General features: G+C 40.4%; 1 protein-coding gene across 1 annotated transcript in view; it reads right to left on the reverse strand.

Moving 5' to 3' along the window:
* The window catches only part of LOC100759959 (ras-specific guanine nucleotide-releasing factor 2), a 230159-nt gene that overhangs the window by 66202 nt on the left and 140379 nt on the right, over nucleotides 1-23578 (reverse strand). Inside the window, exons 16-17 of the mRNA XM_027401746.2 lie at nucleotides 17262-17369; nucleotides 13855-13944 (exon numbers count right to left, since the gene is read on the reverse strand). Coding sequence (XP_027257547.1) covers nucleotides 13855-13944; nucleotides 17262-17369 — 198 coding nt within the window. The remainder of the gene's footprint in view (nucleotides 1-13854; nucleotides 13945-17261; nucleotides 17370-23578) is intronic.

The following is a 23578-nucleotide window of genomic DNA, read 5'->3' on the forward strand; positions in this document are numbered from 1 at the left end:
CACTAGTTCAAGTATACCCAACTTGACTACATATAGAAAGCTGCTGACTAACCTTTTGAAAGGCATGTGTTGGAATGCACTCTCAATGTGTTTTCCCAGTAGGATTAATGTGTGACTTAAAAAATTACATATATCTATGTATTTGTGTGTGTGATTGCTATGGCATACATGCCATGGCATGCTGTGTGGAGGTCAGAAGATAAACTATTGGAGCTGGTTCTGTCCTTCTACCATGTGGGTTTCAGGGATAGTACTCAGTTTGTCAGCCATGGAAGCTAGGGCCTTTACCTACTGAGTCATCTTTTTGGCCCAGGAACTTGCATCCATAACTAGTCTCAGGGGATACTGATGCTGCAATGTAGGGATCAAATCTTGAGAACCCATGAAGGCACTGGGTTCTCAAGGCAGCTTCAACCATGAGGAACTTTGAGCCCCACAGCAGTTAAGTCAACTGTCCCATGTGGCTCATATAGCACTCAGCCTCTCTCTCCTCATATTCAGTCCACCAGACTTCCCATATATTTAAGACATCTGCAGAATGAAATCTGGGTATAGCTTACAAACTGCCTAGAGAAGTGAGTTAGAATTACCAAATATTTCAGATCAGTATTTCATATGAGCTACTCAAACAATTACAAACTCTGTCTGCATTAAAATCTGTCATGAATTTGGAAGCACTCATATTTCAATTTTAAGTGACTATCTCAGTAAAATATTCACATATATGTACACACACACACACACACACACACACACACACACACACACACACATTTTCACACATATATTTGTTCCAGCTAGACCAGTGATTTTTTTCCACCTTGGATCACAATATATAATTTGAGGAAGTTCTAAACATTATGATTCAGGACATTTCTCTGACTAGGTAATCACCAATAAAGGGTCCTCTATTTCTGAAGCAATTGTGTGTGCCACCAATGTTCCTACAAATTTATTCAACCATTCCTCTACTGTGCTAGCTTACTTTGCCTTGCATAGAATTGTGAAAAATATAACCTGCTCACAGATAATCAAGAGCTCATTGTACTACCTCCATGGCCATTATTGCTACTCCCAGAAAAATAATCCACCTCACACTTTCCATACTTCATTTTAGGTCATTTGATGACCCTGTGTTTAAGGCTCCAGATTCAGATTTGTAGTAAGCAACACAATGTGCCTTGATATGTTTGCCCATTGTGTTTGACTTCTATTCATGTGCTAACTATATTCCAACTGCACCTGCAGGTTCCCCGTATCAGCAGCCATTTGAAATGTATGCATCTCAAATTCTGCTTCATACAGAACTCTAAAATCTGAACATATGCCTTTAAATAACACTCTAGCCAATGTGACAGCACACAAAACCCCCATTAATTATCCAACATCTCAAGCTTACATAGAGTTAAAGTGATACCCCAGAGCTAAGTACTGTGGGAACTAGACTCAGTATTTGCATAATCTGACATTGCAGATGAAAATCAAAGTGACTACACACACTAGTCTCTCCAGACACCATGGCCAGCTAATCCAACCAATTTCCACAGGAGTCTGAATATTAATGTTGGGTCAACTGTCCTGAGCTTATATATGTTTTAAGTTATACTTAACCTTAGATTAACTTAGAAGAAACATGGGTACTGACTAAATGCAGGTCATCAGTACTCCAACCTCCATCCCAAAGTACAGATTTCCTGTGACTGTCATTACAGTGGTAGGTAGTGCCTGGAAAAGCGAACCATTTATATCATGAGATAGGAGAGACAAAGGGAGGACTGGCAGGGTTCTACAATCTCTTTTGATGGGATACACCCAACTAGTTAAGGGCCTTTCATAAGGCCCCCACTTCCCAATAACACTACTGTGAGGATCAAACCTTTAGAATATTTTTAGGGGACTTCACCCATATTCAAACCATAGCTGACAGAAAAGCAAACTCATCAGGAATGTCATGAAGCTTAAGCTTCAGGGCCTCTTTATTTCCAAAGACCTGGAAGGTGCCTCAAGGCTTGCTTTCTTAGTTTTTGTTGTTGTCTATTTTTGAAACAGGATCTCACTATGTAGCCCTGGCTGGCCTGGACCTCTCTATGTACTCCAGGCTAGCCTGAAACTCACAGAGATTCATTTACCTCTGCATCCCAAATGCTGGGATCAAATGCATATACCAACGTGTCTGGGCTTAAAGATTTTTATCTGAAAATTTGTATTCTTTTCCTCGAGTGGGTCTTCTCAAGTTGCATAAGCTTCAGGCCTGCCCACAAGATCTCTGACTGGGTCTAATATAAGCTGCAGATTCCAGATGGTAACCCTATTGGGGAGAATTGCATGTCTGGTTTGGTGGATGTTTGTAACATGAAATTGACTCTTGCCAGTTACACAACATGAGCTGTAGCAGTTTAGTTAGTTAGTGCTTGCCTTTAGGTTTGCAACACTCACTCCATGGCCCTAAGCGTCAGGCTCAGTTATGTCTCAAGAATTTAGAGTAGAGAGGACAAGGAAAACTCTCAAGCCATATCAGTACTAAGTTAGACAATATCTTAGGAAGCCACCACATGCTCAGCTCAGAACTCTGGGTATCCAGAACAGCAGGAAGCACAGCTGACCCTCATGGGAAGCTGCTCACTGCGCTGCCTTGTAGCAAAAGGTATCATTTCCCCAGACATCTGGAGAAGTAGACAAACCATTTCATCTTGGAAAAGACAGGAAAAATAGCAATACCCCACAACTTTAAATAGCAGAGCACCAGGAATACATAGGCAACTACAGGTTCTCCTGGTTGTATACTGAGTCTACATTATTGTACACAGGAGGATCCATTCACTGGGATGGGTTCATGAATCTAATGAACATTCATTGATCATTTACAGTGCATGCAATGCTATTCAAGATATTGAGGACATTGCAGCATATAAACAAAAATTCATAGCTTTGTGATTTTATATTCATTAGAGAAATAAATAATAAGCAAGAAACACTGATCAAATATATAGAATGTCAAATAGTGGTAAGTATTGATGGAAAATATAGCAAAGAGAGAAAGCGTGTGTGGGGAGTTTAATGAGGAAGTTCAGGCTGATAACACTTCTGCTGCAGATGCGTTCCTGAGATGTGGGTCTTAGTCAGTGCAGCACGATGAACAGCGAGAAACAATGTGAGAAGCACACTGCTGCAGTCCGATGTTGCTGCCATCTCAGATGCTTATAGACATCTGAAAGTTTGCCACATTCACCAAGAGTCATTGATGTGAATTCCGTGATGTGATGGGGAGGCAAGGTCTGTGTTCTCTGGATGAGAGGGTGGGACTCAGGCAAGCTGGGAGAGCATGGTATGGAAGGAAAAGATCTTTTCATTTAAGGAGAGGACAGGCTCCATGTTCTAGAAACATTAATAAAAATGCAGTTAAAATGTAAAACCAATGGACTTTGGAGCCCATCCCACATAGAGGGATATTCCCTGAGCCTAAACACAGGGGATGGGCCTAGGCCCTATCCCAAAGGATATGACAGACTTGGAAGATCCCCTATGGAAGGCCTCACCCTCCTTGGGGAGCAGAAAGAGGATGGGATAGGGGAGGAGGGAGGGAGAGGGAACTGGAATTGACATGTAAAACTATCTTGTTTCTAATTCAAATAAAAAGTTTTTAAAAATGTAAAACCACAGTGCACATGGAAATTGGGCAGGCTTGGCTGCCATAAGCAGAACAAGCAATTCCAAACTGATTCCCAAATAAATGGAGCTGCTTTTCATGAAGAAAATCAATTCTCCTTGATTCCAAGAGACCAGGCAGTACAAAAGACTGCCTTCTACTCACCGAGTAAAGAGAAAAGGGTCAACACACAAAACCAGTGTTTCAAAGCAAAGTCCCGTCTTGCCAGTTTCAACTGGACATTGACATATTCATGTATGTTTAGACAGAGGTGAGATGCAGAGTGGAGGCACATAAGAAAACAGAAGGAGCCTGCAGAAGAGGCTGAAACATGAAAACCCAGTCACTCTCCCTGCTCCAGGTTGGTCCAGAAGTGCTGTGTGTTCTACAATGAGCCAGGATATAGCAGAGTGGAGCAGCTAGATATGCTGAGTCAGCAGACAGGGAGCCTTCAGAGACTGAGGAAAACAGGAGGTCCACATCACACAGCCATCTCTCCTGCTTGCCTCTGCAATCGGCAGGTAGGCAATATATCAGCGCTATAATGACACAGTGGCCCACTAATGCAGGATCCAGGCTGCCCAACACCAGCCATGCCCACTGAGGTCACTTAGCAATAACAGGTGGTCTCCTCAGAGACCCGGGCAGTTCACTGAAGAGTGTCCACCAGGTGGAGAGAAGAGCTTAGGCAACAGAAGCATCAGCATGTAAGGACAGCTGAGCTCTTTTCCTGACTTGAAGAAACACACATGAGAAGCTGAAGTCAGAAACCCCTTCTTTAGGACTCACTCAAAGGTCCAACTTTGCTGCCTTCTTTGAGTGAACTAGGACCTTCCCAGCTGGGGTTCCAATAATGGGAAAATGGACTCATCCTGAACCAATTCAAAACCACTTCCCCTCACAAGCTGTATTTGAATTAGGAAACCCATGATGGATAGCTTGTGAGAATAGAAGAAGGGAAAGGTTGTCTTTTCTTTCTTTTTGTTTTCTTTTTTCATTTTTGAAAACCACAACTGACAATTAATTCTGCTGTAAATTTTTTCTTATATTTTTGACCCACAGAAGTTCATTAGTATGAAATGCAGTCAATATTAAAAGTCAGCTGGAGTGTCAAGATTTGATCATTATAGGTTGATTTGTGCTAGGCTGATGGAACCTTGGGAGAAAAGTTTAAAGAATATTTGAGACAAAGAACACCTCTTAACACACACATCCAATGACATGCATGATGAAACACTGAAGGTGGTGAGTCTGCAATATTTCCATTTAGATGAAATACAGAAAATAATATCCTCCTGCCCTCCACATACATTGTATAATGAACATGTCTCTTTGTTTGTCAATTAAGGACAGATTCACACAGATATTTCCAGCTAGTTACTACTGTAAAGCTAGGTTCACAGGTCATGGGAAAAGGCCCCTTTGTGGACAGTGACAGTGGTTAATATAGTGGATTTGCTCTCATGTTCTTCAAATCATGATTACTAGCCATTGGTTAAGATTACACAAAGACATATTCTGCTGCCTGGGAGCAGGCCATGCCAGTCAGAAGAACAGGTGAGTGACCCACCTGCCCCATTCACTAGATCCAGTTCCCAAAGACATATTACACCACCCCTTCCTCCCCCTCATGCCCCACCCCACTGACAGCCTTCTGCTCCCAACTCCTGCAGACTTCCACTGCTAAGGTACAGGCCACAGCAGTCAGAAGAACAGGAAAGACTCACCCAACCATGCTGCACCAAAGGCCAAGCTAGCCACCAAAAGTCTAACTCTTCAACTAAGACAGAGACTCCCTACTAGAGCAGAGATAGAGACCATGCCAGTCTCCAGAAATCCAGGCCACAAAGACCAGAAGACCAAAGAGGAAACAAACAAAACATCCATTCAACAAAGACAAACCCAAGCCAGGCATTGGTGGCGCACGCCTTTAATCCCAGCACTCGGGAGGCAGAGGCAGGCGGATCTCTGTGAGTTCGAGGCCAGCCTGGTCTACAGAGCGAGTGCCAGGATAGGCTCCAAAGCTACACAGAGAAACCCTGTCTCGAAAAACCAAAAAAAAAAAAAAAAAAAAAAAAAAAAAAAAAAAAAAAATCCCAAAAAACAAAAAACAAAAAACAAAGACAAACCCAAAAATCAGCACCTCAACCTATAATCATCCCAAACCCAGATGTCTAGAGGCCAGTGTAAGAACACAACAGTCATGGCAATACGGCAACACCAGAGCACAGATATCCTACAACAGCAAGACCTGAATATTCCAATGCAACTGAAGCACAAGAAAACAACCTAGCACCAACTTTATGAAGATGATAGAGGTCCTAAAAGAGGAAATGAAAAAAATCCCTTAAAGAAATTGAGGAAAAGACAAGCAAAAAAAATTGGAGGAAATCAATAAACCCCTTAAAAAATACCAAGAAAGTCAAGAAAAACAAAACAAATCAAAGACCAGGTGAAGGAAACTGTTCAAGACATGAAAATGAAAATAGAAGCAATAAAAAAAACACAAACTGAGGAAATTTTGGAGATGGAAAATACAGATAATTGAACAGGAACTACAAATGCAAACTTCACCAACAGAATACAAGAGATGCAAGAGACAATCTCAGGCATTGAAGATCTGATACATCAGTAAGAGAAAAAGTTAAATATAAAATTCTTATCACAAAACATCCAGGAAATGTGGGCACTATGAAAAGATCATACCTAAGAATAATAGGGATAGAAGAAGAAGAATCCCAGCTCTAAAGCCCAGAGAATACATTTAACAAAATCACAGATGAAAATTTTCTTAACCTAAAGAAGGACATGCCTATAAAGCTACAAGAAGCTTCCAGAACCCCAAATAGACTGGACCAGAAAAAGTCCTGTGTCACATAATAATTAAGACAATAAACACACAGAACAAAGAAAGAATATTAAAAGTTACAAGGGATAATATATAAAGGCAGACCTGTTAAAATCACACCAAATTCTCAGTGGAGACTCTAAAAGCCTAAGGGGTCTGGAGAGATGTCTTGCAGACTCTAAGAGACCACAGATGCCAGCCCAAACTAATATACCCAGCAAAACTTTCAATCATGAAAATAAGACACTCTATGATAAATGAAAATTTAAACAATATCTATCCACAAATCCAGTCCTACAGAAGGTACTAGAAGGGAAACTCCACCAAAGGAGGTTAACTACACCCACAAAACATGGGCAATAAATAATCAAACACCAGCAAAACCTAAAGAAGGAACACACACACACACACACACACACACACACACACACACACACACACACACCAAAAATAGCAACAAAATAACAATCATTGGTTATTAATACCACTCAATATCAGTGGACTCAATTCCCTAATAAAAAGAGATGCAAAAAAGAAGATCCATCCTTTAGCTGCATACAAGCAAATGGACACAAGAAGCAAGATGGTGTAGCTATTATAATGTCTAACAAAATAGATTTCCAACCAAAATTAATCAAAAGCGATGGAGAAGATTATCTCACACACATTAAAGGAAAATAAAACCCACAACGATGACCTATCATTTATGAACATCTATGCCCCAAATGCAAGGACACCTACGTTTGTAAAAGAAACATACTAAACCTTGAGTCATACATTAAACACCACACATTAATAGTGGGAGAATTCAATACCCCACTCTCACCAATAGACAGGTCATCCAGACAGAAACTAAACAGAGAAATAATGAAGCTAACAGACATGATGAATTAAATTGACTTAACAGATATCTACAGAACATTTCTCCTGAACAAAAAAGAATATACCTTCTTCTCAGCACCTCAAGGAACATTTTCCAAAATTGAGCCCATACTCTGTCACAAAGCAAGTCTCAGCTGATATAAGAAAATTGAAATAACCCCCTGTATCCTATCAGACCACCATGGATTAAAGCTGGATATCAACAACAGAAACAACAAAAACTCTACAGAATCATAGAAATGAAACAACTCCTTACTGAACAACTACTGTGTCAAGGCAAAAATAAAGAAATTAAAGACTTCCTAGAATTCTATGAAAATGGAAACACAACACACTCAAATATATGGGACACAATGAAAGAGGTGCTAAGAGGAAAGTTCATAGCATGGAGTGCCTTCGTAAAGAAAATAGAGATATCTCATACTAGCAAGTTAACAGCACACATGAAAGCTCTAGAGCAAAAAGAAGCAAGTACACCAAAGAGAAGTAGATGGCAGGAAATAATTAAACTAAGGGCTGAAATCAATAAAATAGAAACAAAGAGAACAGTACAAAGAATCAAGGAAACAAGGAGTTTGTTCTTTGAGAAAATCAACAAGATAAAGTTTCATCCAAACTAACTAAAAGGCAGAGAGAGAACATCCAAATTAACAAAATCAGAAACAAAATGGGGGGACATAATAATAGACACCAAGGAAATCCAAAGAATCATTAGGCCAGACTTCAAAAGCCTGTACTCCACCAAATTGAAAAATCTAAAAGAAATGAACAATTTTCTTGATAGATACCTCTTACCAGAGTTAAATCAAGACCAGATAAACAATATAAGTAGACCTATAACCTCTAAGGAAATAGAAACAGTCATTAAAATCTCTTAACCCCCTAAAGCCCAGGGCCAGATGGTTTTAGCAGAATTCTACCAGACTTCCAAAAAAAAGTTAACTGTAACATTCATCACATTATTTTGCAAAATATAAACAGGATCATTGTGTAATTCATTTTATGAGTCCACACTCACTCTGACACCCAAACCACACCTAGAAAGAGAATTACAGACCAATTTCCCTCATGAGCATTGATGCAAAAATACTCAATATAATACTTGCAAATGAAATCCAAGAACACTTCAAAAAGATCATCCAAGTAGGATTCTTCCCAGAGATTCAAGGATGATTCAACATGTGAAAATCTGCCATTGTAATCCACCATATGAACAAACTGGAAGAAAAAATGATCTAATGATCATCTTATTAGATGATGAAAAGCCTTTGACATACTTCAACAACACTTCATTATAAAAGTCTTGGAGAGATCAGGGATACAAGGGACACACCTAAACATAATAAAAGCAATATACAGAAAGCCTATAGCCAGCATTAAATTAAATAGAAAAAAACTCAAAAGAATTCCACTAAAATCAGGAACAAGACAAGGCTGTCCACTCTCTCCATATCTATTCAATATAGTACTTGAAGTTCTATCTAGAGCAATAAGACAACTAAAGGACATCAAGAGGATACAAATTGGAAAGGAAAAAGTCAAAGTATAATTATTCACAGATGACATGATAGCATACATAAGCAACCCCCCAAAAGTTACCAGTTACCAGGTAACTCCTACAACTGATAAACACCCTCAGCAAAGAGACTGGACACAAGATTAACTGAAAAAAATCTGTAGCCCTCCTATATACAAATGATAATCAGGCTGAAAAGATATCAGGGAAATAACATCCTTCACAATAGCCACAAATAATATAAAATATTTTGGGGTAACCCTAACCAAGCAAGTGAAAGACCTGCATGATAAAAACTTTAAGCCTTTGAAGAAATTGAAGAAGATATCAGATAATGGAAAGATCTCCCATGTTCATGGGTCAGAAGGATTAATTGCCAGAGTTCAGCTCCAGCAGGGTTCTTGTGCCTCAGGAAGGATGTGTGAAGTCAGCCTAAAATGAAGAGTCTAACCACCAGTTGTCTTTCAAACTGATGGCCCCGACTAGCTCAGGCCATCTTTTTTTTTATACAAGTTCTAATGCAGTCAAGCATGAGAAGTTTCAAATCCTTTCTCTTTAATCATTTTCCAAGAATCATCAACATTTTAGCTTCTCTTCTTTCTCACTCCCTTGACATCATTGACCTTTACCCCATATCATTTTATAGCAAGCCAAATGTTTATATCTAACTAGGTATCTTATTCATACTGTGCCCTAACTGGCGGCAAATATGAGGTTACAAAGTAAGAGATTTGAGCCCTGTTGTTAATTCTTGCCAATATGAAATCAACTAAATATATTATGATGCTTAGAGTGTCATTTTCAGGTATATACCAGTTTCTAAGTAATCTGTATATCACCTTTGTTATATGGATTCCATCTTATTCTTTATAAGTTCTCAAAATAATGATGATTAATACCTAGTTCTTTAACTATTGAGACTAAGTTGCTTTATTCTTCATGGAAATTTCTACATGTACTTTTCTTTAAGAGGAACTAGGAGTTTTAGAATCCTTTATTGATACTTTGATATTGGAAAAGTATCTGAGTGTTCATGTCCTGGTGCCAGAGATATGTCTGACCTTTCATGCCCTATCTCTTTTTCCTTCTGTGTCCCTATAAGTTTTTTTAATGTCATCTTTTAAGAAACCATTTTCCAAGTTCTTAAGTTCTTTGGATATATTTATCTCTTTTCGGTACTGAATAAGCAATAATCATTAATCTTTATGAATCCCTCCTGATTATTCAGGATGAATGCAAAGGCATCCATGGATGACCAGAGAAACTGGTTTCTGTAACAGATCAGGGAAATTTAGTTTTTCTTGAGAAGATTTTGTTCCCAGTAAACTCAGGCATAATCATGACTAACAAGGCAAAGCTAAGAGTTACCATAAGAATAAGCATAACAAAAGTTAGAGAAGTCTGAAGCCCATGAGCTCTACTAAGGTCAGCAGAGGAATTTTCAGTATTGTATCCATAGGTCCTTGCCAAATGGATGGGATTCTCCAAAGGGCCTTGCTGCCTAAGGAGCTCCATTTGCAACACACCTATGCATGCTTCCAAGGGTGACAGCATGGCTTCTACCAATTAACATAGTAAAAATGGCCATCCTACCTAAAACAATATACAGATTAAATGGAATCCTCATCAAAATTCCAACACAATTCTTTACAGACCTTAAAAGAACAATACTCAACTTCATATGGAGAAACAAACAAACCAAAAAACCAAGATAGCCAAAACAGTCCTATACAATAAAAGAACTTCCAGGGGGCATCACCATCCTTAATTCCAAGCTGTACTACAGAGCAGTAGTAATAAAAACCACATGGTATTGGCATAAAAACAGACATGTTGATCAACAGAATCAAATAAAAGACAGAGACATAATTCTACACAATAGGGACATCTGATTTTTTATAAAGAACCCAGAAATATACAATGGTAAAAAGAAAGCATCTTCACCAATTGGTGCTTGTCTAACTGGATGTCAGCTTGTAGAAGAATGCAAATAGATCCATATCTATCATCTTGCACAAAACCCAAGTTCAAGTGGATCAAAGACCTCAACATAAAACCAGATATAATGAACCTGATAGAAGAGAAAGTGAAAAATAGCCTTGAATGCATTGGCACAGGAGACAACTTCCTGAACAGAACAACAAAAGTACAGGCACTAAGATCGACAATTAATAAATGGGACCTCATGAAACTGAGGGGTTTTTGTAAGGCAAAGGACACTGTCAATAGAATAAAATGGCAGCACACAGAATGGGGAAAGATTTTCACTAACTCCACATCTGACAGAGGGCTAATATCCAAAATGTATAAAGAACTCAAGAAACTAGACACCAACAAGCTAAATAATCCAATTTAAAAATGGGGTACAGATCTAAACAGAATTCTCAAAAGAGGAATCTCAAATGGTTGAGGAACACTTAAACATCTGCAATGTCTTCAGCATCCTTAGCCATCTGGGAAATGCAAATCAAAATGACTCTGAGATACCATCTTTACACCTGTCAGAATGGCTAAGATCAAAAACACTAATGACAGCTTATATTGGAGAGGATGTGGAGTAAGGGGAGCATTCCTCCACTGCTGGTGGGAGTGCCAACTTCTATAGCTATTTTGAAAATCAATATGGTGGTTTATCAGAAAACTGGGAATCTATCTACATCAAGACCCAACTATATCACTCCTAGGCAAGTACCCAAAGGACGCTCCATCCTATCACAAGGACACTTGCTCAATTATGTTCATAACAGCTTTATTCCTAGTATTCAGAACCTGGGAAACAGCCTAAATGTCCCTGAACTTAAGAATGGATAAGAAAAATGTGACACATTTACACAATAGAGTATTATGCCCAGCTGTTAAAAACACTGACACCATGAAATTTGCAGGCAAATGGATGGAACTAGAAAAAAGAAAATCATCCTGAGTGACGTTACCGAGGTTCAGAAAGACAAACATGATATGTTCTCACTTATAAGTGGAAATTAGCTGTAAAGTAAAAGATAATCATGCTAAGACCCACAGACACAAAGAGGACAAATAACAAAGAGGGCTTGGGGTGTGGTGCAAAGGTCTCTCTAGGAAAGAGAAATAGAAAATATTTCTCAGGTAGACTAGAAGTGGGTAGGGGTAGGAACAGGAAGGATCAGGTAGGAGAAGGGAGGGAGAAAATACTGTGAGAATGACTGGAATTGGGGAACTTTTGAGGATGAGGTGGAAACCTAGTACAATGGAAACTCCTTGGAATCTATAAGGAAAATGCTAGCAAAGACTCCTAGTAATGGAGGACTTGGAGCCTGAACTGGTCGTCTTCTGTAACCAGGAAAAGACCTCAAGTGGAGAGATTGGGACACCAATCCAGCACAAAACCTTAGACCTACAGTTTGTCCTGCCTGCAAAGTATTCTGGGACCGGAGACTAGCAGAATCCTCATCTACGAGACCACAGAGACTTCATCCAGCAACTAATTGGAGCAGATGCAGAATACCACAGCCAAACATTTGGCAAAAATTAGGGAGTCCTACGAAGGAGAGGGGGAAAGGTTCAGATAAACTATAGGGGTTAGGGATGCCATGAGGTCATGGCCCACAGAAGCAACTGACCAGGACTCATGGGGACTCGAAGAAATGAGGGAGCCTGTAGGGGTCTGACCTAGGTCCCCTGCATATATGTTATGGCTGAGTACACTGGGAGCTGGATCATTTGCCTGCTTGTAGGATCCTCCTCCTCCTACTGGGTTGCCTTGCCTAGCACTGATGTGATGGTATGTGCCTGGTCTTATTGTGGCTTGTTATGCTTGTGTTGGGTGGATGTCCCTGGGAGCCCTGCTCTTTTCTGATGGGGAGGTAGGAATGGGTGGATCTGGGGAAGAGAGGTGGTGGGGGCAGAGACTAATGAAAGGGGAGGGGGGGAAACTGTGACCTGGATGTGATACATGAGAGAAGAATAAAATATATTTTTAAGAAGTATGACAAAAAAGATTACACAAAAACACAACAATGGGCCTACCTAAATCAATTGAATATTTATTTTAAAATCATATCCTCTGCCTATGAGTGATAGTTAGATAATAAACATAATTTTCACCCATTAAAGCGCTAGGAATTTATTTTTATTATTTTTATTGTATTTTTCTCTGCCCTGAAAACGGCCTGGCAGCCATTCAGAAGGAATCATGGAGCAAATACAAGTAAGATACTGGGCAGCTTGTGGTTCCCCACTCTACAAGCCTCTCTCCATCTAGCACAGGCTTCTGACTCTGGAGGGTGGGGGGATGTCTTAGCCACGCAGCACAAATGCTGGAGAACAGCATAAAATGACACTGAGATAGTGACACATCCTTCCCAGACAGAGTTCTTCAGAAGCTTGATCCAAAGATCATCCACGTGACATCCACCAGATGGCACTTACCTTTAGTGTACCATGTATTTTTATTTTTATCTACTTATTTTTATTGATGTCTTTAGGCATGACATGATGAATATAAATGTATGTGTCTCCATGTATGTATATATGTATGTACATGTATGGAATGATTAAATCAAGCTATTTATTATATCTGTCATTCACCTTTTGAAACAATTTAATTTAATTTAATTTAAAATATGCTCTTAAGATTTTCAAGTATTTATTGATATTATGATTATTATTATTAACTATTGCCACAAAACTGCATAGTATCTCCCAGAACTTATCATCCTATGTGGCTGAACCTTTGTAACTAGTGTCTCCTTATTCTCCTCATGTTTAACCCTTGTCCCTAGTGCCATCGACTGTTTTCTGACTCCATGAGTTCAACTTATTTGACATCGTGCAGTGGTTATCCTTTTTTTATCTGACTTATTTAATGTACTATCCTCTAGGTTCATTCCCCAGTATTGCAAACGACAGGATTTCCCACTCACAGTCATCAAGACCCTGGCAGTCAAGGGCCACTGGTTCAGTGTACTCTGCCAGTGGACTTACCTGGTGGACTCCCATGTCCTGCTGCAGCTGTGGCGATTGCAAAAGCAGAAGCAGGGGAAACAGAGCAGTGGGTGTTGTCAGATACCTGTCCTGGTTATTTAAAGAAAAAGGAAATGCAATGGTGAGGCACACAGATGGTATTCTATAGTGAATATTCTCATTTTAATACCTGTCCTGGATGAAGGGTTAGGCCAAAGGCCCCATGATATCCCTATTAATAGGCAAATAATGAGATTATAGCCATTCTAGGCATACAACAAACAAAAGCATATGTCCATGCAAAAACTTATACATGGATATTCACAAAAGCTGCTTTACTGTAGCCAGAAACTAGAAGTAATCAAATGTCCATCAGCTGAAAAAATAGATTTTTAAGATAACAGTATTCCACCATAGAAACAAATGCAGTTTTGGCATATACTATAAAATGGATGAGTCCAGAAAGCACTGTGCTAGGTGAAAAAGCCAACTCTGAAGGTCCCCACTGAATGCATCTCTTTTTATAAATGTCTATAATGGGTGAATCCAAACAGAGATCAGAGATGTGGTTATGGGGCCAGGGTAGAAATGGGGGAGTTTGTTGATGACTATAGGATTTCTTGTAGGGTATTGGAAATGTTCTAAAATTAAACCATGGTTATGGCTGCCTGACTTTCAAAGAATGCAGAATCCAATCAACTACATACTTTAAAAAGAAGGAAAAATTTTGTGGTTACGAATTGTATTTCAACATAAAACTATTTTTAAGAAGTCTTAAGAAGACTGTACGTCATGTTTTTGGTACACTTTCTATCAGTTGATGGCTAAATACTGGTTAAGCATGTGTAAGGCCTTTGGTTTGGTTCCATCCTACTGGAAGGATGAACTAAGTGTAGCCCATTTAAAACTGAAAGGATGTAGGACTGGGGTTGTCTCAGTGGGTACAGTACTTGATGCATTAGCACAATGAGTTAAGATCTCCTGCACTCTCTGGGCACTGGTGGTGCAAGCTTTCAACTCGGGAGGCAGAGGCAGGTGGATCTCTGTGAGTTCCAGACTAGCCTGGTCTATAGAGTGAGTGCCAGGACAGGCTCCAAAGCCATACAGAGAAACCCTATCTCAAAAAAAAAAAAATAAAGAATCTCCTGCACCCACTCACTGAAGCCAGCCTGTCAGACACACCTGTAATCCCAGCACTGAAAGGTGGGGACAGGCAGAGCCCCAGAACTACACAGTCACCGAAGCTAGCACATTGTGAGCTCCAGGTTCAGGGAGAGGTCCTAGCTCAACAGAGAAGATGGAGAAGGATAGAGAAAGACATCCAACATCCACCTTTAGCCTTCACCTATGCACACATAGATATGTACACACACACACCACACAAACCACACCATGTTCACTTGAATGATACTCACACACACCATACACATGCACTCCACACACACACCACACATACACCACACCATACACACCACACACACATACACACCACTCACACAAACACCACACCATATCCATACACACACCACATATACATGCACACCATACACACAGACACCACACACACACACACACACACACACACACACACACACACACACACACACACACACACGCACACACACACACACTTTCTCAAAGCTGCTTGCTGCCGAGCCTGTTATCTGAATTTGAGTTCAATCCCCAAGGACTTCCATAGGTTGTACTCAGATTATCACATGCATGCCATGGCACATATATACACAGCTCTCCAGTAAATAAACAAATGTAATTTAAAGCATGTAATTCTTTGGATTGAAAGGATGTAATATGCAGCCCCTGCAGCCGCTTTCACATTGCAGACTGTACTAATCACGTAGCATTTCCTAATGCCGCTGTCAGCATCTCTGCTCCCTCTCAGTCTTTTAGTGAAAACAATGTGCTGTGGTTCTGAAAGGCTTCCTTCTGAATTTTAGTATGCATACTATAAATAAATAAGCGACTAGATAGTTAATAAATAAGGTGGATGGATAGATGATTGGTATATAGACAACAGGTGACAGACAGACAGACGATATATAGGATAAATGGATAGATGAATGTCTAGGTTATCAATGGACTGGGTGGATAGGTAGACAGATGAAGCAAAAAGTCTCACAATGTGCTCAAACATGAAGTCAAGTGCCTGAAATATTAGTAAACAAGCGAAATATTGGTTAGATACTAAGAAACCATGTGACACTCTCTCCTATTTTTAGCTACTATTTTATCCCAGGTTCTAGGTTATTTCCTATATTCTAGTCTTTATGATAGATGGAAAATAATAAATCCTTACATAAATTAAAATTTTAATATGAATACACACGTGACTATAAAACTACAGAACAAAACTCTAACAGGAACAGGCTGAGCAGTATTTAACTCTTACCAGTCTTCCTGTGGCTCTGATCACATTGTCTTCCAGAAACGCTCCCAAGGAAGCCCACTGTGACACTTACCAAGGGAAGTTCCAGGTCCAGGACATTAGGAACAGGGCAGAGATTTAGTTGATTTTACAGTAGTCATGTGACAGGATAGGGAAGCCTAGCAGGCTGCCTTCATTTGCCAGGACCACTCAGATGGCAAGGTGATTGGAAAGTGGCCAGGAATCTGACCCCAAGGACTGAGATCTGGACAGAGCCTATCCTATACTCTTCTTGCTGCTCTCACAAGGCTGAAAAATGACAGCTTCTATAGAGCGGCTGGGGCCACAAATGCAGGAACCTCCTGGAGACATGCACTTTCATCTTTTGCTAACTTGCCCTAGATGAAGTCTCAGGGTAAGAGACAAAAAAACAACCTCTGCATTTTGCTTGGCTTACTTGGAGTGAATCTGGTTTCATAATTTTCTCCTCTGGCTTGAAATAATCAGCTATGGAGGGGGCAGGGAGAAAGAGACATTTCCAAGCAATACTGGTTTCCATGTATTTATTTGAGCAGTAAGGACAGAAAATAGGGAGATAAGTTTCTCTTCCAATTAGCAGATATTTGTTGTGTTTCGAAACAAACTATGGAATCATATATCATAATTTTTGTAACTATATATTGAAAAAACATATCAGGTTCTACAACTAATAATAATGACAGGATCCCATTCAACTGAACCTTATTTTCTGGGAAATAAGAATTTCTAATAAGGCTTATGCTGGGACTCAGGGAAGCTGATCCCTCAACTAGCCATCCTTGATGACATACATTTCATTCTGTTTTCTTTGCAGTATATATCACAGTAACGGGCTCGGCAATATTAGCCAAACTGAAGGCAGACTTCCTAATCCTTGATATTTCCAAGGCTTGGATCTATGCAACACGACCTGCTTCTGGTTAGTCTTTATAACTAAGACTGAGCAATGCACTGATCTTGAAGCCCAAGATGACTTCTATTTCTGAATCTCTGTCTGAGCTCTTACCTCCAGGCTGGCGATATCGGAGGTGCCGGGGAGTTGAGGGGGATCTGCAAGGTGACAGCTCTGTGGAGTCTCCTGCTCGGTCGGCTGGTGCAGACTCAAGGGCAGGTGCTGGAAAACACAGGAATGTTACCCAGGCTGTGAGTTCGCGAGTACTTTGCCAATATCATACATGGAAGTGCAAATTTGTTTACTGATAATAAGCATTTCATGTTGGCTTACACATTTAAAGTGCTTGCCTATAAAATCAAGTCATTCATCTCAGCAGAAGACTAAGAACATAACTTAAATCTGGATCTTCACAAGCTGGGCTTAAGATTTACTGATCTTGTCGAACCTGCAGCTGACTTTGGCCAGCCTCTGTCCAGTGCAATGGGAGGTTAAAGAGAACAGGGAGTGTGCATTGGATCTCCTGCCTTCCATAATGCCTTTTTCTTGGTGAAGGGACCAGCTCCCCATTTCGGCAGCCATATCAGCTTGTCTGACCTTGTCCTAGTCACTAGAAAGTCAGATCCCGGCCTAGTGGCAAGGAACCAATCAGAAGTTAGCTGGTGGCACTATGATTTACGGCTCTGGGTGTGCTTTATAGACAAGTGCACAGCAATGACGTGCAGAGCATAGCAACCACCCTGGGAGGGCCTATGGGCCATAACAACCAGTTGGCCAATCAACACAGGGCAAGCATTCCAAGCCTGGAGGCACACCAATACTGAGCCTGTGCGTACCCCTAGACACTCCCCTTACACTGCCCTACAAGATCTCTATGCAGGCCCTTCGAGCTGTCTTTGCAAGCCATCCGCCATGGCAGGTGGGTGAAAGACCCGAGCTAACATGGGGTTAGCTCGTTAAACAACAATAAAGCCTCATGCAGTTTGCAGCAAGCTTTCGAATCTGCCTGGTGATTGGGGTGACCGAGGTCCTGGGCTGAGACCCCGGAGGCCTGAGTTTTCCAGGGGTCTAACATTGGAACACAGAAAAATGACCTTTTTCAGATTAGAAAATAATTGTAATCAAAAGTAGGATTTCCTTTTGTGTAGGTTGCCCAATAAGGAAGCCCAAATGGGGAGGGGTTCTTTTGGACCTAGAGATACACTACCCAACATGGTAGCTCTAACCAAACATGGCTGGATGACTAATTTATATGAGCTAAAAATTGAAGTCATATTTGAACTCCCCACTAGCACTAGTCAGTCATGTCAAGGTTTACAGCCAGCCACCCATGGCTAGTAACTATAGTTTTGGGCAACACGGCTATAAAGCAATCCTCTGTCTTATTGGAAAGCAATCCTCTTCTCTTCTTGGAAGTCTTGTATTGACTAGCTCTGAGATAGAGTTAGTAAGCAAGGGAATTTCTTTTTTTTTTTTTTGACAGTTTTGTGAAAGCTTTGCCTTTAAACTAAAGTCCAGATGCAAATTTCTTTAATGAACTGTAGAGAGTTTAAGATGATCCGAATCACTGAGTGACAGCTGGTATCTCAAGAATGAGATTGTCTTTCTAGGGCCATGAGAGGGGCTTCTAAATGCCTTCCCCCAACTTCTTATGCAGGCAAAACAATAACATGTGTATTATTCCAAAGGAAGGTAGAAGCAAAAGTTAATTTATGTCCAACACATCCTCCTTTGCTTTTTAATCAGGTCCTTAATTGACTCCCATTGATTATATTTCTGTGCCATTCCTACTAATTGAGTATTATCTAGATCAGCTAAGTTGCTGCCCTTCTCATTCCATTCAAGGCTTACACAAACATTCCAAAACTCATAATGGTTTCATGTAAAGCTATTTTTAAACTTTCATATTATTTACTCCCTTAGAAATACGGCCACAATTTTGATCTTTTGAAACGCAATGGAACTGGAGAAAGGAAGTGGTTTGAATCTTTTCTTGAATGACATAATTACAGTAAAGTTGTTGGCAAAATGCATAAAAAAAACCCAGTGCTTAGCTGTTAGTTTTATTATTTTCTAAATAGCTCCTTCAAAGTTCAGTAATGGGAAGCATCTGTTGTGGAAGGCAGAGAAGAATATCAAATGCATATCCTTGGTTCAATTCAAGCACACATCCATTCATTTGAGGATAGGAGGGAAACTTTAATCAGCAACATATTAATTATTAAAAAAAAAACAACTGAGAGAGCTTGACAGGACCTCAGTGTCCTGAAAGAGCAGGGACAAGCTAACAGTACAAGGTAACGCACACCTATAGAAGAAGCCACACTGTGGAGAAGCTCTTTCTTTGGCTTGCTCACTTCCAACCAAGTGCTATGCAAACAGCTTTGCCTACAGGACAAGTGGGCAGATGTGGGCTCAAAACAAATGCTAAAATCAGGAGCACTTTCAGCCTACAGAGAAGCAATTTTCAAACTAAGAAGACAGAAACAGACACCAGTGCTATGAGCTGTTCCAGCATACTTGGGTGGCTAAGTTGCATAATCATGGTCTGAGAGAACCAGATAGGTAAGGCACCGCAATGGTGCTGGCGGCCATTTGGCTCTTCATTCCTGCCTTGCCTGCCATGGGCTTGATTTTCATTGAGTACCCATCATTGAAAAATTTCTAGATTTCTTTTTTTTTTTTTTAAATCTGGTGGTAGAAAAAACTATGGATGGTCTAGTAGAAGGACAGGAAAACACCAGTGGCTATTTATTAGAAGAGCCTAGAACATATTTGGGGACTAGGTTGTGGGAAGATTAAATTATTTATCTCTAAAAAATTACCACCCTGTTTATTTTGAGGAATATTTTCAATTTCTCTTCTTTTTCATCATGCCATTTGAAGTTTTCTTGAAATATTACAAAATTGGCATTATATCATCATAGTGACAATGAGATTAGGCAATGGTCACTGGCAGATTTCAATGAGTTTACCCTAAAACTGTGGGTGGCAGTAAGGGAGACCTATGTTCCCTATGGATACCATGGGTAGAACTGATGTTACACACTGAGATTGTGTGAGGTTGGATTTGAAATGCAAAGCAAAAAATGTAGCAACTCTTGGTGCTGGAGTTTGCCAGCTGTTTTGACTCTTAATGTTATGCAAAGCACATGCAAACATCTTTCAAATTAAAGATAGATCTGCATCTTCCATTTCCCTACCATTTGGAATTTTTCAAGACAGGACAGCAAAGGGAACAGAGCAGCACCCTGACTTACACAGACATCACATGCATCTGTGCACACTCATACACAAGCATGCATCTCCACACACACTCTGGATGTCAGACTGATGCCTCCGTGTTCTATCACATCTTCTACAAAGCTACTCATGACCAACATTGCCCATATATCAATGTAAAATTTAAAAACCATGTCTACATTGGATTGGTCTTATCTATTCAGAAAAATGCCATAAGACCACCATGAAACCAGTTTTAATTCTAAGCCTTTTGCTGTGAGGGTCTATTCATCAAGTCCAGTGACCAGGAAAGATGACCCTGCATAGACAAGTTGTCCTCAGCTTTTGATGGGGATCATATAATTGTTTTTGTGTCTGCCTCCATTCTGTCAAACAAGAAACTCAGAAGCATAGTCAGGGACTCCAGGGCTCAGAAGACCACACAGTAGACCATATAACCCATCCTCATGTAACTTTTCACCCTCTCCGCATCACCTGATGTCTTCACTTATTTCGTTTTTAATCTGAATGCATCTGGCCACAAGTCTGTTTGACTATTACCTTAAATGCGTTTAGGGAGGAAGTGGGAAATAAACATACGAAAGGGAATTAGTAGCAGCAATAGAAAGGGGAAGGCAATGGAAATGTGAAGAAGTGCTTAATGTAAGGATTAAGGCAGGCGGTTTCAGGGTACCAAGAGCTAAGGGGGCTGTGTTAGCAGGCAGCTGTGCCTGGGGAGCCCCGGAGTACAGGAACTGGCATTTCTAGAGTAGAGCCTTGCCTCAGCAGTCTCATCAACCACATAACTTAGACTTTCTGCACTGCCCAGAATGAGAGAGGAACAGCACACAATGAGCTGAAACTGCAAAATACTTCTTCTAAACTCGGAGCCCCCAGAGAAGCCAACTCTTAAAAAACACTGTAAACCATGTGTTTGAGGCAAACCCAGAAGGCGTTCGGCTTTCACTTTTGCTAATTCTGTACAGTGGGAATGAGCACCTTTCTTCCTGGTGCTCTCTGCCTACCAGCCTCATGGTGTAAGGCTGCCACACAGCAAGGCTTTGAAACAGCCAAGGACCTTCGCCTGAGAGCTTAGTCTATTGTTTTTCATTTATCAGAATCTCTTCATACTATTTGAGTCTTCCATCCCATGTTAGGAGATTAATGCCTAGCCCAACTTTGCTGAGAAATGGGACCTTCAAGGATGGTTAGGTCACAAAAGCTCTGCCCTCATAAAAAATATGCTATTTGGAGATCTATTTCTTGTAGAAGGATGAATTCAACTTCCTTCCTCTAACTCTATCTCTTGCTCATGCAAGGCCTTCTATCTTTCTGCTACTCTACACAGCAAGAAAATGCTCATCTTATGCTGGCACATTCTCTTGGACTTCTTGATCTCTGGAAGCTCTGAAAAAATAATTTTTTTTTTTCTGAGACAGGGTTTCTCTGTAACTTTGGAAGTTTTCCTGGAACTCACTCAGTAGATCAGGCTGGTCTCAAACTCATAGGGATCCACCTGCCTCTGCCTCCCTAGTGCTGGGATTAAAGGCGTGTGCCACCACCAGCCAGTGAAAAATAAACTTTCATTGATTGTGATTTACACAGTTTCAGATGTTGTAATAACACCAAACAGATTAGGCCCTGAAATCTGTCTTCTAGTGTACTGTTCCAAGGAAAAAAGCTATGTGTCCCTACTTCAATGTAAACAATGTCCCAAGCATCCTAGACCAATGGTGTCCATTCTAGGTTTGGGTTTGAATATCAGAACTAAAAGAATGCAGTGACCAAAGTGCTGTGTTCTCAGCACAACAGGCTGATATAGCTCATCCAGGCACATGGAGTGGTGTGTTGGTGTGACATGGATCATCCAATCACAGGGAGTGATAGTCAGTGTGATATGGATCATCCAATCATAGGGAGTGGTGTGAGTGTAGTGGGAGCCACTGGAATGAGAGCATGCATTTAGACCAACATGAAGGAAGAAAAGAGGTCCTGTTTTTCTGATAGTAAAGGAAACAATTATATCTATACTGGTAGGTATTAGTGACATTAAAATGCTTCTGAAAATTATTTTTAGAAAGACATGTCTTACATCATACATAGTAGAATGTTATCTATTTCAAAATAAATCAAAACTTGCAAGTGCTGTTGGAAGTCTTTTGTACTCCTAGGAATGTGAAGTATACATTCACTATGCACATTCCTCTAAAAATTAAAGATGGGATTAACATGTGTCCCAGCAAGCCCATTTGTAGTACGTGTGTGTGTGTGTGTGTGTGTGTGTGGGCGCGCACGCGCGCGAGTATTTGTATCTCTCTGTGTGCTCATGTGTGTACATGTGTGTGTTTGTGTGTGCGTGCGTGCGTGCGTGTGTGTGTGTGTGTGTGTGTGTGTGTGTGTGTGTGTGTGTGTATTTATGGGTAAGGATGTTTGCATGTGCTTTCCAGAAGAACCAAGATCAGAATCTTGCAGAGATATTTGCACTCATGTTAATTGCACTATTCGCATTAACCAAGATGTAGAAGTCACTCAGATATCAACTGAGGGGCAAATGGTAAAAATGACATATACATATAGTAGAATATTATTTTCCTTAAAAATTAAGGAAATCTTACTACATATGACATGATAGAAGCTTAGGCCATTAAGGTAAGTGAAGGAAGTCAGACACAAAAAGCCAAAAGCAGTGTAATTTTACTCCCAATAGACTCACAGAAACAGAAAGTAGAATGTAGAGCGGTGCTTGCCAGAAGCCGGTGTGTGTGTGTGTGTGTGTGTGGGGTGAGGTATTGTTCAAGAGTTGGGGTTTCCTGTCCAAGATGAAAAGTGATTCTAGTGATCTGTTGTGATTGCTCAGCTTACTTAATTTAAAAATCACTGCGACAGTAAAAATAACGGAGAAAAACATTAGGAGGACTTTTGTTTCAATTTGCCTAGGCTTCCTAGGAAAACTAGGAAGTTCTGCTTACAGGGATCATGGTGTCAAAGCAAGGAAAGGGTGTTCAGACGCAGCTGTGCCCCAGGAAGGACTATCATTCCAAGGTGTCCTTGCCCACACCTGTACAGACAGTCTCATTACCCAGAACGTGGCCTGCCTCCTCCCTCAAGTCACGGGGCTCTCTTGGCTCATATCAAAGATACTCCCTGATTATGCTCAGCAGGGCACAGTCTCCTTGCTTTTCAGCCTCATGCTCTCTTCTGCACCCTCA

This window comes from Cricetulus griseus, chromosome 2, assembly GCF_003668045.3.
Source record: "Cricetulus griseus strain 17A/GY chromosome 2, alternate assembly CriGri-PICRH-1.0, whole genome shotgun sequence".
Lineage (NCBI taxonomy): Eukaryota > Metazoa > Chordata > Mammalia > Rodentia > Cricetidae > Cricetulus > Cricetulus griseus.